At 46.2% G+C, this 14149-nt stretch overlaps 1 protein-coding gene across 2 annotated transcripts; it reads left to right on the top strand.

Annotated features, from left to right (window-relative positions):
* Positions 1–6106: 6106 nt before the first annotated feature.
* On the top strand, positions 6107–13176 carry LOC309339703 (histone H2A.J-like). Of its 2 annotated transcripts, none has more exons than XM_081857913.1 (2): positions 6107–6546; positions 12669–13176. In XM_081857913.1, exon 2 carries the CDS (start codon positions 12677–12679, stop codon positions 13088–13090), a length of 414 nt encoding a protein of 137 aa, XP_081714039.1. In that variant the 5' UTR covers positions 6107–6546; positions 12669–12676; the 3' UTR covers positions 13091–13176. The 2 variants fall into 2 exon arrangements, with proteins under 2 accessions (XP_081714039.1, XP_081714038.1); XM_081857912.1 differs by lacking the exon at positions 6107–6546 and adding an exon at positions 6649–6844.
* Positions 13177–14149: the final 973 nt, after the last annotated feature.

Raw genomic sequence — 14149 nt, 5'->3', positions numbered from 1 at the left:
CAGTCATCAGGCATCAAATCTTTCAGAAACATAGAGGCCCTAGCTGGGACAGGGCAACAAGGAGTATCTCTTTTGAGGCTGAGTATCTACTTAGGGAAGAGTTTCAGACTCAGATGCAGCTCTGGGAGCGATGGAGGGGATCGCTCCAGAGATCCCTTAGGTTATCCAAGTTAGTATATAGAACTAGAGTGCATACAAAGCTTTCAGATCTCTGGACCTCAATGAAGGCAAGAGTTCAGCCAGGCAGAGTTGGAGAATTCTCTGCTGAGCTGTGGCTTTGGTAGTAAGGCAAGCCTCCTAGTTTCTCCAAAGCCCATTACTGAACTGGGAAGCACATTAGCCTTGCAGACCTCCAATAGTTTTGATCCCTATAGTAACTACAGCTTGACCAGGAAGGTCAACCTAAATCCCAGAATTTAGTTAGGGAAGAGCTGGGTACCTCTGTGACCAGCGGCAGTTTGGAACACATCAGGGAAACCACCAGCAGCCCCCTAGCTTCTCTGATGACCAGTGAGAGGTGGTCTATGGCTAGGAAATACGAAATGCTTTCAGACCTATAGCAGTTACAGTTGAGACAGGGAGGACAATTTAATTGGTGTCCTTAATCAGGCACCAGCTGAATGGCTCAGAGCTCAGGTGTGTCTCAGAGAACACTGTAACAGACCCCTGGTTTGAGGCTTAGGCAGAGGAGCCTCAAGAGAAGACCTGCATCTTTGTGGCCACCACAGTTGACAAGTTAGTTGCCACAGAAAAGGGATGAGGGAACAGATGAAGAAATAATCCGGACACCTGAAGCTGACCACAGGGTGTGAGCAGCCAAGGTCAGGTGTCTGCTGGCAGAGCTACTAGAAGTTTAAAAAAAACAAAACAAAACAAAACAAAAAACCTGCATAAAAAAGAGGAAGAACTTTCTCCATTTAACTTGGATGAGTTTGTGAACATGGATGAAGTTCTAGAGGTTTACGTGATAATAGAGAACCCCCCCACCCCCCTGGCTGAAGAAATATAAGACTGCTCAATGAAATTAAAGGAGCACAGGCAGGAAAACGCCTCAAGAAGCCCATTTACCAGGGATCCGAGGCAAAAGTGCCGTGGTGGCCCCTTGGGAGGACAGGGACAGCCCCATATCCTCAAAGCTCCACCGCTGCCCCGATATGCGGCCCCAGGAGCCAAAGCAGGAAAGGGGGGGCTGCCAGCCAGCCCAGAAGTACACAAGGCAGAGCCCAGTGACCAGGTCCTGGATGAATTATACCCCAGTCTTACAGAATTGAGGAAAAAGATGAGCAAATACAGAAGTTCGACCACTATGTATCGAGATGCTGCAGACGCTTATCACAGGGGTCGAGAAAAAGCCTTTTGAAAGTACCTAAAACAGTGCAGATCCAATCAGCCCACGTCCAGTGTAGAGGCAGGGACAACAGTCCTGACCCCCCCTTCGCGTGGTTTTTGACAATCCACCACCTCCACCCCCTGCACGTCCGGCAGGTCAAGACGGTGGTCAAAATGTCCTTGCCCCACCTGCCCCGCCACCACAGCCTAGGACATTCACCCTTCAATATGTCCCCCTCACCACCATTGATTTGATGAATTGGAAGACCCACAGTCCTGCGTTTGCTGAGAAGCCCCAGGCAATGGTGGACTTGCTGTCCTCCATATTTGCAGCACATGAGCCTACCTGGACAGACTGTCAGCAATTGCTGAACACTCTCTTTACTTCAGAGGAAAGGAGGAGAATTAATACACAGGCTCTAGAACACCTAAAAGAACAGCAGGTTCAGGAGGCAGAGTGGCCTCAACGATATCCCTTAACCAACCCACAGTGGGACCCAAATAATGTGGACAATCGCAATGCTCTAAGTACCTATCATAGGACAATGTGCAAAGGACATTAGAACCAAAATCCAAAACAGCCTGGGTTCCAGGACATGTCCAGATCTCAGCTCATGGCCATCGCCCAGAAGGTGTTTAAACAAAGAGGAGAGACTGAGAAGAGGGAGAAAAAAGCAGTGGAGGAAAGAAAAGGCAGCAGTGTTAGGCACGGCAATGGCTCACAGCACAGGGATCCGAGGGGTCCGCCGTAGCCATTCAGAGACCCGCAGCCAAGGGGGAGGAAGATGCCTGCTCAGCAACAGCAAGGCCATAAGAATTACCCCTGTAAAAGGCTGCATGGAGCCAATTGGGAAGTCTGGTCAAAATGCATGTATTACTGACTGGCAGAAAAGCAGCTATGGGAAAGTACACAGGCTGAAACAGGCTTTGCCCAGCCCATTAAGAAGTTTACAGGCGCAGTGGAGGCTTGTGAAGCAGACGTGGTTGATGCTCTTGAGCAGGCCTGGGTTGTGTGGCAAGCAGTGAAGACGGCATGTCAGGCCGCAGTAGAAGCCAGACCAGAGGGGCCTAGAGGATGCCCAGAAAGAGTACCAAGCCCAGAGGGGGCTGAGTACCAAGCCCAGAGGGGGCTGAGGTTGCTTTGGGAAGTTGTTTCTATGGTTCAATGCATCTGTGTGATGGACTGTGTGTTGGAGAAAGGCTGAAAAGGCAGTGGCAAGCTGTTCCTCAGGCAATAGAGCACCCAAAAGTGGGGGTGCAGGCCAGGCAAGCCATTCCAAGAGTTCTGAGGAGGCCAAAGTCTCCAAGAGTTATTTGTCCTTTGAGGTGAAGTCCAACAGCGAAAGGCATTGCCATGCAATTGGCAGCTGGATGCAAGGCTAACATCTATACTGATTCTAAATATGCCTTCTTAACCCTGCATGCGCATGGCGCCCTATGGAAAGAGCCGGGAAAGCTCTGAAATACGGTCCAGAAGTTGAGACGTTACTAGAAGCTGTATGGGCCCCCAAAGAGATTGATGTGATGCACTGCAAAGGCCATAGCAGAGGTCGGGACATGGTCACCACCGCCCTCAACCCAGCTACCCTGTTGCCGGTAGGAGAAGGTGAGGAGCAGACACACGATTGCATTGAGATTATGGACACAAGACTGGACCAGGAGAAGTGGCCAAGGGAAATCGATTGGCAGACAGAGTGGCCAAGGAAGCAGCCCTGGAACCAGCCCCAGCCTCAGTTATTGGAGCAGTGGTCCCAGAAGCGATCTTAAGCACTGCTAACAAACCAGATACTATGAGTCCACCCACATGAGGCCAGATGCCACAACCAAGCAGCTGGAAAAGTATGTCTATATAGCCAACCTTTATCAACTGGCAGCCCAGATTTCCAGGAAATGCCTGCTATGCCAAAAGAATAATCCCAGAACTCACTCCAGATGATGTGGAACAGCGTTACACCCTTGATGAACAGCAGAGGGCAAGCCAAGAAGGAGCAACGCTCCAGGAAGGACCAGACAGCCGTGTTTTTGGTGCCCCAGCATCTGGCCAGCGTGATTGTGAAGAATTACCACGAATCCACCCATTTGGGAAGCCCAGCTGCTAAAGCACATAACTAACTGCTGCTATATCCCAAAACTGTGTCCTGTGCACCAACCAAGAGACTGAGATCACCCTTTGAGCTTTTGTATGGCAGGCCACCTCCTTTCGTCCGAGACATCCCCGCCAGTTTGGGGCAGATGAAAAAATCACATCACCCAAGGACAAGTGCAATCCCTTTGTTTGTCGTGTGTGTGTTTGCTTCCTTTCCAGGTATTCCCTCGAGCGTACATCGTGCAGTCCCGCGGCAGTCTCACTGAGCCGGTTCACCAGTTCCTCTGGGTGACAGCGTCTGGCGACCCCCTCATCCCCAACTGCAGTGAAAGTAGCCGAGGTGATCCCCTGGGTACATCACACGCGTCTGAAATCCTGCTGACCCTCTGAAGCTGATCATCACCTTGTGTTTGACGCTACCGGGAATGCGTTGAGCCACGGGCAACGAGATCCTGCGACTACTCATCACAAGGACAGTCACAAAGACTTTATCTTTTCTCTCTTATTTTCTGTATTGATTTGCTCTATGTCTTATTGCCCTGACCCTACCGAGCCATACCAACCCTATTGGCCTGCTGACCTCTGCTATGACTGGTTCGTCTTGCCGGTGGTAAGGGACGGCATACGCGTTGGCTCTTGGGAACGAGGGTTCAATAGGGCGGCCGCAGTACAGCATCCCACTCTCCCACTGTGGCTCTTTATTCACTGCATTGCCCAGCGCACTTGGATGTGGCTCCTCCGGAGAACTGCAGGATCGGTCGAAATCTATCGAGTTCTAGACTGCTCTTGTGGTTGTGGGAGAATAGCCCGCTGGTTACATGGTAAAGCGATATATCAACCCCATTTGACAAACCAGGCCAAAATCTTACTCCAGGTGTTGCATGGGAGGGTGTCTGAATCAGGTGCACATTAAAATTGCTGAACAGGTGCCTGTAAATTCTGCAGTCCCACCTCTGATTATTGTGGTGGCTCGAGTCTCCCAAAATCCCAGAATACTGCCTGAACTACTGGGCCTGGTAACTCCACACCTAATACCCTTGAATGTGGCAGGGTATTCTTGTGGCTGCATAAGAGTTGCCACCCAGTAGACAGACAGGGCACCTAGTTCCAGAAGAATTGGATGGGAGGGGTGCCCGAGGGCAGCATCCCCAGGGTAGAGACTTGCTCTCCAGCAAATTTAGAGGCACCACTAGGACTTTTGGTATTGGGACCAGAACCCCTTGATATAGTCACCCCGTGTGTCAGGCCATTGCAGGGGTGGATATATTCTTGTGGGTGCAACATCATTTACGTGGAAGAAGAAGCCCCTTTTGGATATAGTACTCTCCCAGGAGACCACAGGGGTCTCCACCCACCGGGAATGGTTGGGAAGTTGATCCAAGTGGTAGGAGCTTCCGAAATAAGGTGGAGAGTCACCCCTGAGGTCCAGCGAATAATTGAATACGAATATCAGTGGGCCCTTCAGCGGTAAAAGAACATTAGGAATGGCCCCGAGTATTGGTGGGTAGGAGTGGTACGTAATGCCCTATTTCTTTGGATGGTCCTGTATTCTTGCTGGCATGAACAATATTGTATCTGGTTGGAGAATTGGAGAACCTACCTGTGTATTGGCCAAAGCGAGTCCCCTGGCCTCCCATGCCAACTTTTCCCATCTGGCTCTCTATGATGTGGTACCTATTGATCCATCAAAACGAAAATGATGAACCGGAATTGGTCAGCATTTTCGTGATGGAAAGGGGGGAATGAAGGAGTGAGGACCAGGGGTCCACCTGGGTCCACTTTGGAGAGCCAGGCTGGAGCCATTTTATAAGCTGAAAGCCATCTTAGAAAGCAAACTAAAAGGCTAAAAGCTATCTCTCTTCTGTTTGCAAAAGCATTCTTTGCAAATGCAGCAAATGTGGTCTGAGCACTTCACACCTGCTCTAGCTGCTGACCCAATTCCAGTAAACAGACCGAGAATAGAGCGAACAACAGGAAGATGTAGCCCACCACAAATGAGCAACAGGAGAAGGTAGCTCGCCACAAGTCTAACAGATGGTCAATGCGGCTTTACTAGGAAGGGTATGTAGGTCAAGAGGTTTATAAGCTTACAGCACCACCTTGCGGATAATGCAGCCTGGAACCGAAGGGCCACCATCAATTCTTTAATTGGTTGAGCAGGAATGTGTAAGGGGTGGGTCAAGGGCTGAACTGTGCTTTTGCCAAAAGGTATAAAAGTTGTCTGCCCCTGGTGTTCGTGGGCATTCTCTCATTTTTGCTGAATGTACCCACTTTGCTTTGCTTGTCTGACAAATAAACCAAAGTCAATAAAAAATATTGCTGCCTGGATTTTTCCATTCTGGTCTGTATTCTGAAGTCTCTAACAGTCAGGTCCCCTTATAAGGTTCCTCCTGGGGAACAGTGGACGGTGCTGTTTTCTTTGGAAGAAGCAGAGCATTGATGTGGGGGAGAACTCCACCTTCCGCAATGGTCACATGTGCAAACAGCTTGTTCAACTCATCATCGCTTCTGATCGCCAACTGGATGTGGCGTGGCCCAATTCGTTGCCTCTTGTTTTCATGAGCAGCATTTCCCGCCAGCTCCAGTAGCTCTGCAGTCAGATATTCCAACACGGCAGCCATGTACACCGAGGCGCCAACACCCACTCTTTCTGCATACCGACCCCGTCTCAAAAGACGTCCAATGCGGCCCACTGGGAACTGCAAGCCTGCTTTTGCACTCTTGTTTTTTTGTTCCCTGGTTGCAGGCTTTGCAGGCTTCTTGCCGCGCCCAGACATCCTGGATCCTACAAGTAAGAGAGGAGAGCCCACCTTCATTACACAATGCAAATGGTTTTGTCATATTGCTAACAATATGGAAGGAAGAGTAATCGGAGAACCAAGCGCCTAAGAACTTGCTGTAATAATGACCTAGAATGTGGCCTTAAGATAAACACACCAATTTTCTGCAAGTTCAGTCATGTTAGAACCAGGTCAGCCAAAGGGAGGCCCCACAGCAGTTGCTGGACTCCAATTTCCATCAGCCACGGCAACTATGACTCAGGCTGAAGGATGAAGTGGGCTGCAGGCCGAAAACATCCAAAGGGCACCAGTTGGGCTATACCTGTTTCAAAACAATCCCACTACTCCATGGTAAGTGATAGAAAGCTAGGGAAATCGAAGAGTTTTGCCCCTGATAACACACAGCTACATGGTGTTAAACCAATGCAGGAGCCATGCCTCCCTATTAGGAATATTATAATGTGGCTTGTTCTCAAGACATTAGAGACCCTAATGGCTCACCATAAAATGAAAAGCTTCATCTACTGCAGGAATCCCCAACCTTTGGCCCTCCAGATGTTTTGGACTACAATTCCCATCATCCCTGGCCACTGGTCTTGCTAGCTAGGGATCATGGGAGTTGTAAGCCAAAACATCTGGAGGGCCGCAGGTTGGGGATGTCTGATCTACTGGATTTCTAAAACTCATACTACTGATTAATCTACTGTTAGCAGACCAATATGAGCATTTTTGGCTTTATACATCACATTTTTCTAAAAGGCTTATGCAAGTCAAGGGAGGGATGGAATTCCAGTAGCCCTCAGCAGCATACATAGCTAGCTCTTTAAACCTAATATTTATTATTAATCTTACCTTATAATTAAACCACTAGCATGTTTTTAAAAATAAAACCACTCACCTCCTTCAGTGAAACACTTGAGTTATGACTCTTCTCCAGTCAACGAAAGAATTTTCTCCTTTTTGAACATGGCTCTCATTTTAAACTCCTCTGTTGATGCTAATGTGGGAGTTTGATCAGCTGTGTTTGAATGAAAGTTCCCTCAGCTGTATCCACTTTCCCAGTAGTTCTGACTGAATTGGTTTCAACTTGTCTATTTTGGTGGCAGAACTCAATTCTCTTACTTTAGAGAACTTCCCTTGTGATCAGTAGGTTGTTCAATAGAATGATGATCACACTTTCAGAAAGCTAATTTCAATTCTGAAGGAGGGTATAGCATGATTAACACTAAATATATTTTCTAGCTACCAAGGAAACTTTGATTTTTACTTAAAGATGGAAACAAACATGGCTAAGAGCCACCTTTTCATATCTTTAAATAAATGGAGGATAAACTATTCCTCCTGATTTACTTGTGTGTTTACATGTCTTGTTAATTATTCATTCCTCTCACACTTTTCAATTCATTTCCTGTGACTTTCCAAAGTGCAAAAAGTCCATGAGGGGATATGTTGTGTTATGGCAGTGGAGTATTTTAATCCACTTAAATTGCACAAACCTAAATTTCTGTTATGCGCTTGAATGCCTCCTATAATTTGGAAGCACCTTGTGACTAAATGCAGACTCAGCCAGTTGGGTGTGTGGGTTGTTTGTTTTTTACTTTCCCTTGCCTTATTTACTACCAAGCCCCATTGATTTAAATGAGGCTTACTCCCAGGATTTAGGCTTTTAACAAATGCTGTCAGGCCCATTCCAAAATCCACCATTGGGCACTACCTTTACTGGCACCAACCAAAATGTCACAGAAGAGTGGCAACTGTTTTTCTCCAGAACTTTTCATTTGGCAAGATGTTCCACAAAGCAAGTGGGTAGAAGGAAGAAGGTAAAAACAAAACAAAACATAAATTAGGCTGATGTCTATAAGCTGATCTCATAGATCTTCATTTATTTCTTTGTTCCAAACTTTACTGTATGTTTCCAAGGAGAGTTACAATAATATAAAAATACAAGATTAATATCATTTAATTATTTGCACTTTTTCTTCATACACAATGTTGCACAAAGCAGGGGATGAGGTAAATGTGGGGGATTAAAAAAAAAAAAGGCTGATGTCAACAAGCTCATCTCACGGTTACAACTTTTTTTTGCACTCCCCCCCTCCCCCGAATCTGAAGAGCTATAGAGAACTAAAATACCAGCTGCCACACTTCTACATCACTTTATTTGGTCCTGCTGTTTAGCACACTGAATACATTACCATTTGCTGCCATTTTATGACACCCCAAAAATGAACTGCCTGAGGCCGTAGCCTCTCTCTACCCAGTGGCGTAGCGTGGGGGGTGCCAGGGGTGCCGGCCGCACCGGGCGCAACTTGGGCAGGGGCGCACTCGCACTAGCAGCTCTCTGCCCCTACTAAAATCCACTGGTTAGGGAGCCCGCGCTCGCTCGGCTTGGCGAGGAGGTCGCAGAAGGGGGAGAGCAAAGCCTTCTGCCGCTGGCCAAAAAAGGAGAGGAAGCCGGGCGGGCGGGCGGGCTGGCTGGCTCGCGGGGGTCTGGCTGCGCCTGCTGCTGCCGTTGCCGCTGCTGCCGGGCTTTGACAGCTTGGCGAAGCGGAGGGAGAGGTAATTGCGTCTCTCTTTCCACTGGCCGCCTGGGTAGTGAGCCGAGCGGAGCAGGGAGTCTGGCGAGGGGGCGGGAAGAGACTTTCCCCCCTTTTTCCCACCTCGCCTGGTCAAAAAGGAGAGCGGAGTCTCCTCAGGGTGCCCTCAGGCAGGGCAGGGCAAGGCAAGCAGAGCGAGGAGGAGAGAGAGGGGAAGGGGGGGGGAGCAGCCAGGAAACGACGCGGTGTGGAGGGGGAATCAATTAAGGAGAGAAGCCTCGCTGCTGCTGCTGCTTGGGAGAGTAAATTACTGTACTTGCCTTGCCCCGGGTTAGGGGGCGCAAATTATTTGCCTTGCCCCGGGTTGGGGGGCGCAAATTACTTGCCTTGCCCCGGGTGCTGATAACCCACGCTACGCCGCTGTCTCTACCCAATGGGAGGGCTGGTTTTGCTTAGGGAAAGCTTCTGGGAGTTTTGTGGCACTTTAAAGCCTTCACCATTGACATCGTCTTCTTCTTTGGTGATCACTCATAGCCGAGTAAGATTGTCTTCCATTAATATGGTCTTAACTGTGTGTGTGTCTGTGACTGTGGAGGCCAATTCTGGATCCACACGTTCTTCCATGGTAGGACATACTTCACCATTATGGCACAAGCTTACAAGTCAGCTGCTTCTGCTGCCTTGTATCAATTCGTGGCTAAACCAAACTTTGTGGCACTATTAAAAGACTAACAGATTTACTGAGGCCTTCCAAGTGCCAAGAGATTCTTTGTCACTTTTGCTGTAATCTATTTTTAGATAAGTTTTTAATGTTTGAAGTTTTATTGTGTTTTTAGTCCTCTGTTGGGAGCTGCCCAGAGTGGCTGGGGAAACCCAGCCGGATGAGCGGGGTATAAATAATGCTATTATTATTATTATTATTATTATTATTATTATTATTAGATACGCAAGCTTTGTTGCTACCTACTGATGCATCATTTGAAAGCAAGCACCAGATAATAACCCTGTTATAAGAAAAAACTGCCCCTTTTCCCTTATGGGGTATCAAAGAGCCCATATAGAATCCTTATGTAGGTTTTCTATTGGTAGAAGAAAATAACAGAGGCCAGCCAGAAAATATTGAGAAGCAAAGCAGCTAGTAAGCATGATCTTTATTAAACTGTTGCAACAGGGTCCCCCACTCCCCCCACACAGGGAGGGAGGAGACGAACCCTGAACAATGGTGTGCAAGCTCTTATATAGACTTTTGGAATTGTCTCCCCTGTAGCTCAAGACCACCTTCTAAAACATCATACATACATCACAGGGGGACGGTCTACAGCAGAAAACCTGTCTGTCAGGATACCCAATAATGTTCAATCATTGCTCAACCTGGGCCATTCTTTTGTGATGGTAAATACTTTAGTTCCTGAATCTCTTACACATATTGATAGTTTGCGCAGCTTAATAGATACTTGCCAGACACATTTTGCAAGGGGAGGCGTAAGCCCCTACAGTCGAAGACAATTGGAAAGCTTTTCCCATTTCCTTCCTCCATGCAGAGAAATAAAGGTAAAGGTAAAGGGATCTCTGACCATTAGGTCCAGTCATGACCAACTCTGGGGTTGCGGCGCTCATCTCGCTTTATTGGCCGAGGCAGCCAGCGTACACCTTCCAGATCACGTGGCCAGCATGACTAAGCCGCTTCTGGTGAACCAGAGATAAATAGGTACCGCTCCGGCGGGAAGGTAAACGGCATTTCCGTGGGCTGCTCTGGTTCACCAGAAGCGGCTTAGTCATGCTGGCCACATGACCCGGAAGCTGTACGCCAGCTCCCTCGGCCAATAAAGCGAGATGAGCGCCGCAACCCCAGAGTCGGCCATGACTGGACCTAATGGTCAGGGGTACCTTTATCTTTTAGGGAGGGAGATTGGCTCAAGTTACTGAGGTCAAATTGCTAATCAGCTTGTTACAGTTGAGGAGAGACAAAAAAGAGACCCCAAAAAGTCTGGGTGGGGGATACTTGAAAGAGAGAAAGTGTGTAGGGCTCTTAAGATAACTTCTAAAACCAAGGTCCATTTTTGTTTGCTCTGCTTTGGTTTGATATGATATGGCTGTCATAACATTCAAACCAATCATAATAAATGCTCAATATAAGTATGGAGGAGCCCATAATCTTAAAACGGGCCGTGAGAGGAGATAGCAGATGTTCAAATTAGGCTTCACCAGGTTCTGTGCAGGTTTCAGGTTGTGACTGGAACTGCAGGGGTAAAATAAAACATACCATAGTTTATCCTCCATTGTTTAACATATAAAACCCAGCTGTTCTCCATATCTCTATTTCCGTCTCTCAGTGGAAAGTTTCCTTGGTAGGTGGAAAACATATTGAATGTGGTCTAACCAAGGCAGAATAGAACGGTTCTATTACTTCCGTTGAGAATTAAAATTAGCTTTCTGAAATTGTCATACGGTAATTGTGGTAAAATACCCTCTCAAACCCTATTGATCGGAATGGGACTTCTTTAAATTAAAAGGATTGGTATCCATTAAAGTCAGAAATACTGACAAATTGGATGCAGCTGTTCTGAACAAATTGGTTTAAAAAGAGGGTTATGTCAAAGGAGGAGAAAACTCTTGTCTTTGTAGTTGTCTGCTGTAATAAGAAGGTGAGTGGGTTTTTTGAAATGAAAAAAAAATGCAAGTGGTTTAATTAGTTTATAATATAAGAGTAATACATATAAGTATTACCTATGTTATGCTTAAAGATAATATGTTATTAATAATAAATACATTATGCTTAACAATAATATATATTAGCACACGTATATTATGTGTACTACTGATTACTGTTAGATTTTCCTTTCCCTTTTAATTTTTAAAAGCTTTTTAGGGGGGTGGGAAACCCTGCTTGGCCTTTAATGGTAGGCTAATCATGTTTTTTAAGAAATATAGCAGATGAAACTTTTAACTGTATGGTGAGACATAAGGCCTTCTAAGGTCTGAGGAGCAAGCCACCATTGGAGGTGTACAATAGCATTCCTAGTAAAGAGGCATAGCTCCTGTATTGACTTAACACCATGTAGCTGTATTTTAGAGAATAAAAATTATATACCCACTTAGTAATTATTTTAAAAATTATATGACACTGACATCTTTTTTGATGAAGCAGAATTCTCCAGCAGCTTTTGTCCTAGCACTTTTTGCTACTGACTGAACAAACTTTGTGCTATCAGTGGTAAAAATTCCTTCTTCCTCGCTTTCTATACCTTACTATGGGGTGGTAGCATTGTTTTAAACAGGGATAGCAAACATGGTGCCCTTTTTGGATGCAGGCCTTCCAAGTGTTTCTATTGTGCTCCAGGGACATTTCCGATTTAGAAAAGCATCCCAGTTTCTTACTTGATCCTGGAATGTCCCATTTTTCCTTAGGATGTCCCTATTTTAATTGGAGAAATGTTGGAAGGTACTGAGCCATCCAACCCCCAAGCCATCTGAAGTTAATCCTGTATAGGGAACGTTGTTTAAGGTTTTATTATATTTTTTATATCTATTAGAAGCATGGAGTATAAATAGTTAAATCATCATTATGAAATGAGACGTCCTTATGTTCATCGGAGAAATGTTGGATGGTATGCAGATGATGTTGGCCTACAATCCTTCAGCCTGGATCGTAGTTGCTGTGGCTGATGGGAATTGGAGTCCAGCAACCAGTGTAGAGTTCCTCTTTGGCTGACCTTGTCCTAAAATGGCTGAACTTGATTTGGCAGAAAACCAGTCTGCTTAGAAGAATGTAAATCTTAAGGCCACATCCTAGGTCATTATTACAGAAAATTCTTAGGCGTTTGGTTCTCCAAATACTCTTCCTTCCAGATTGCAGGAAGGTCACCTAGGCTTTAGCCACCTCACAAAGCCATTTGCATTGTGTAATGGAGGTGGGCTCTCCTCTCTTGTTTGTAGGATCCAAGATGTCTGGGCGGGGCAAGAAGCCAGCAAAGCCTGCAATCAAGGTAAAAAAAAGCAGAAGTGCAAGAGCTGGCTTGCAGTTCCCAGTGGGCCGCATTGGACGTCTTTTGAGACGAGGTCGGTATGCAGAAAGAGTGGGTGTTGGTGCCTCAGTGTACATGGCTGCCGTGTTGGAATATCTGACTGCAGAGCTACTGGAGCTGGCGGGAAATGCTGCTCATGAGAACAAGAAGCAACGAATTGGGCCACGCCACATCCAGTTGGCGATCAGAAGCGATGATGAGTTGAACAAGCTGTTTGCACATGTGACCATTGCGGAAGGTGGAGTTCTCCCCAACATCCATACCCAGCTTATTCCCAAGAAGACTCTGCAGCGTAAGGAAGCCACAGGACACCCCGAATCCCAGGAATTATAAAACTTTCAGCATTTCAGTATCTTGCAAGAACAGACTCTGCCAGAAAGGTTGTATTGTCAGAAGCTTAGCTTTTGTTCTTTGGAGCATTCATCATTAGTATGGTCTGTTGTAAAAAACAAAACAAAAAACAAAAACTTTTAATGTTTATTAAATGTTAAAATAAAGGTAAATTCTATAATGTTCAGAGAAATGTTGTATGCTTTTAATTAGCCTTACCGCTTGTGTCTAATGACCTGTGAACTAGCTACAATATTTTTCCTACTTTTATGACTTTCCATTACAAATCCACAGAAGTTGTTGTGTGAAGCAACTGAGCTGTTATTTTTAAGACCTATGGGTTCCAAGCCACTGACCTATGAACTTGGCCAGCTTGATTGCTTGCCAACCTTCTTGACCCTGCAGTAGCGCAATTCTTGTAATGACCTTGGGCTGTGACCGATCTCATCCAACAGGTATTGTGTGCTCTGTTATCTAATAATCCCCAGATATGCTTGATAATGGTGGAGTAGCTAGAGGTGGTGGCCCCTAGCATCAGACAAAGACAGCCACTTTGGGGTACAGAGTTGTTGTGTTTTCCATGCAGCCTGCTCTGTGCCCCCTAAGCTAGCTGGTTGCCCTCAGGCAAGGTGGAGAGTACTATCTCATCAGAACGGAGGTAAGATTAAAATGCCAGCCTGCTAGATTTTGATATGTAGAATGGAGCAGGCCGGGCAGCATCTTGTCTTTCACTTCAGGTTTCAAAATTTTACTAGAAATGTATTGAGCTAGCTTTGGAAGCAGCCAAGTAAGATCACAGTTAGGAGTGTGTGCCAATGTGAATCAGCTTCTTGCAGAATGCAATCCTAGCCAGATTTGCTTGCAAGTCATTCTTGCTGACAGCAGTTGATTTGCTTTCAAATAAGCACACTTAGGACCACAACCTTAATGCGTACAGTTCGCACTGTAATGGCTGAGGCAGATGGAGGTGATATGTTTCGGTTTGCAGCTTCACCACCCGTACCTTCAACCCTCTAATTTGATGTAAAATGCTTTCATTAGAAGAAAGATATGTTGAAATTA

This window comes from Podarcis erhardii (genome assembly GCF_964252035.2).
Source record: "Podarcis erhardii genome assembly, chromosome: 4".
NCBI lineage: Eukaryota > Metazoa > Chordata > Lepidosauria > Squamata > Lacertidae > Podarcis > Podarcis erhardii.
The sequence above is the reverse complement of the archived record's forward strand: the minus strand, read 5'-3'. Positions and strand labels throughout refer to the sequence as shown.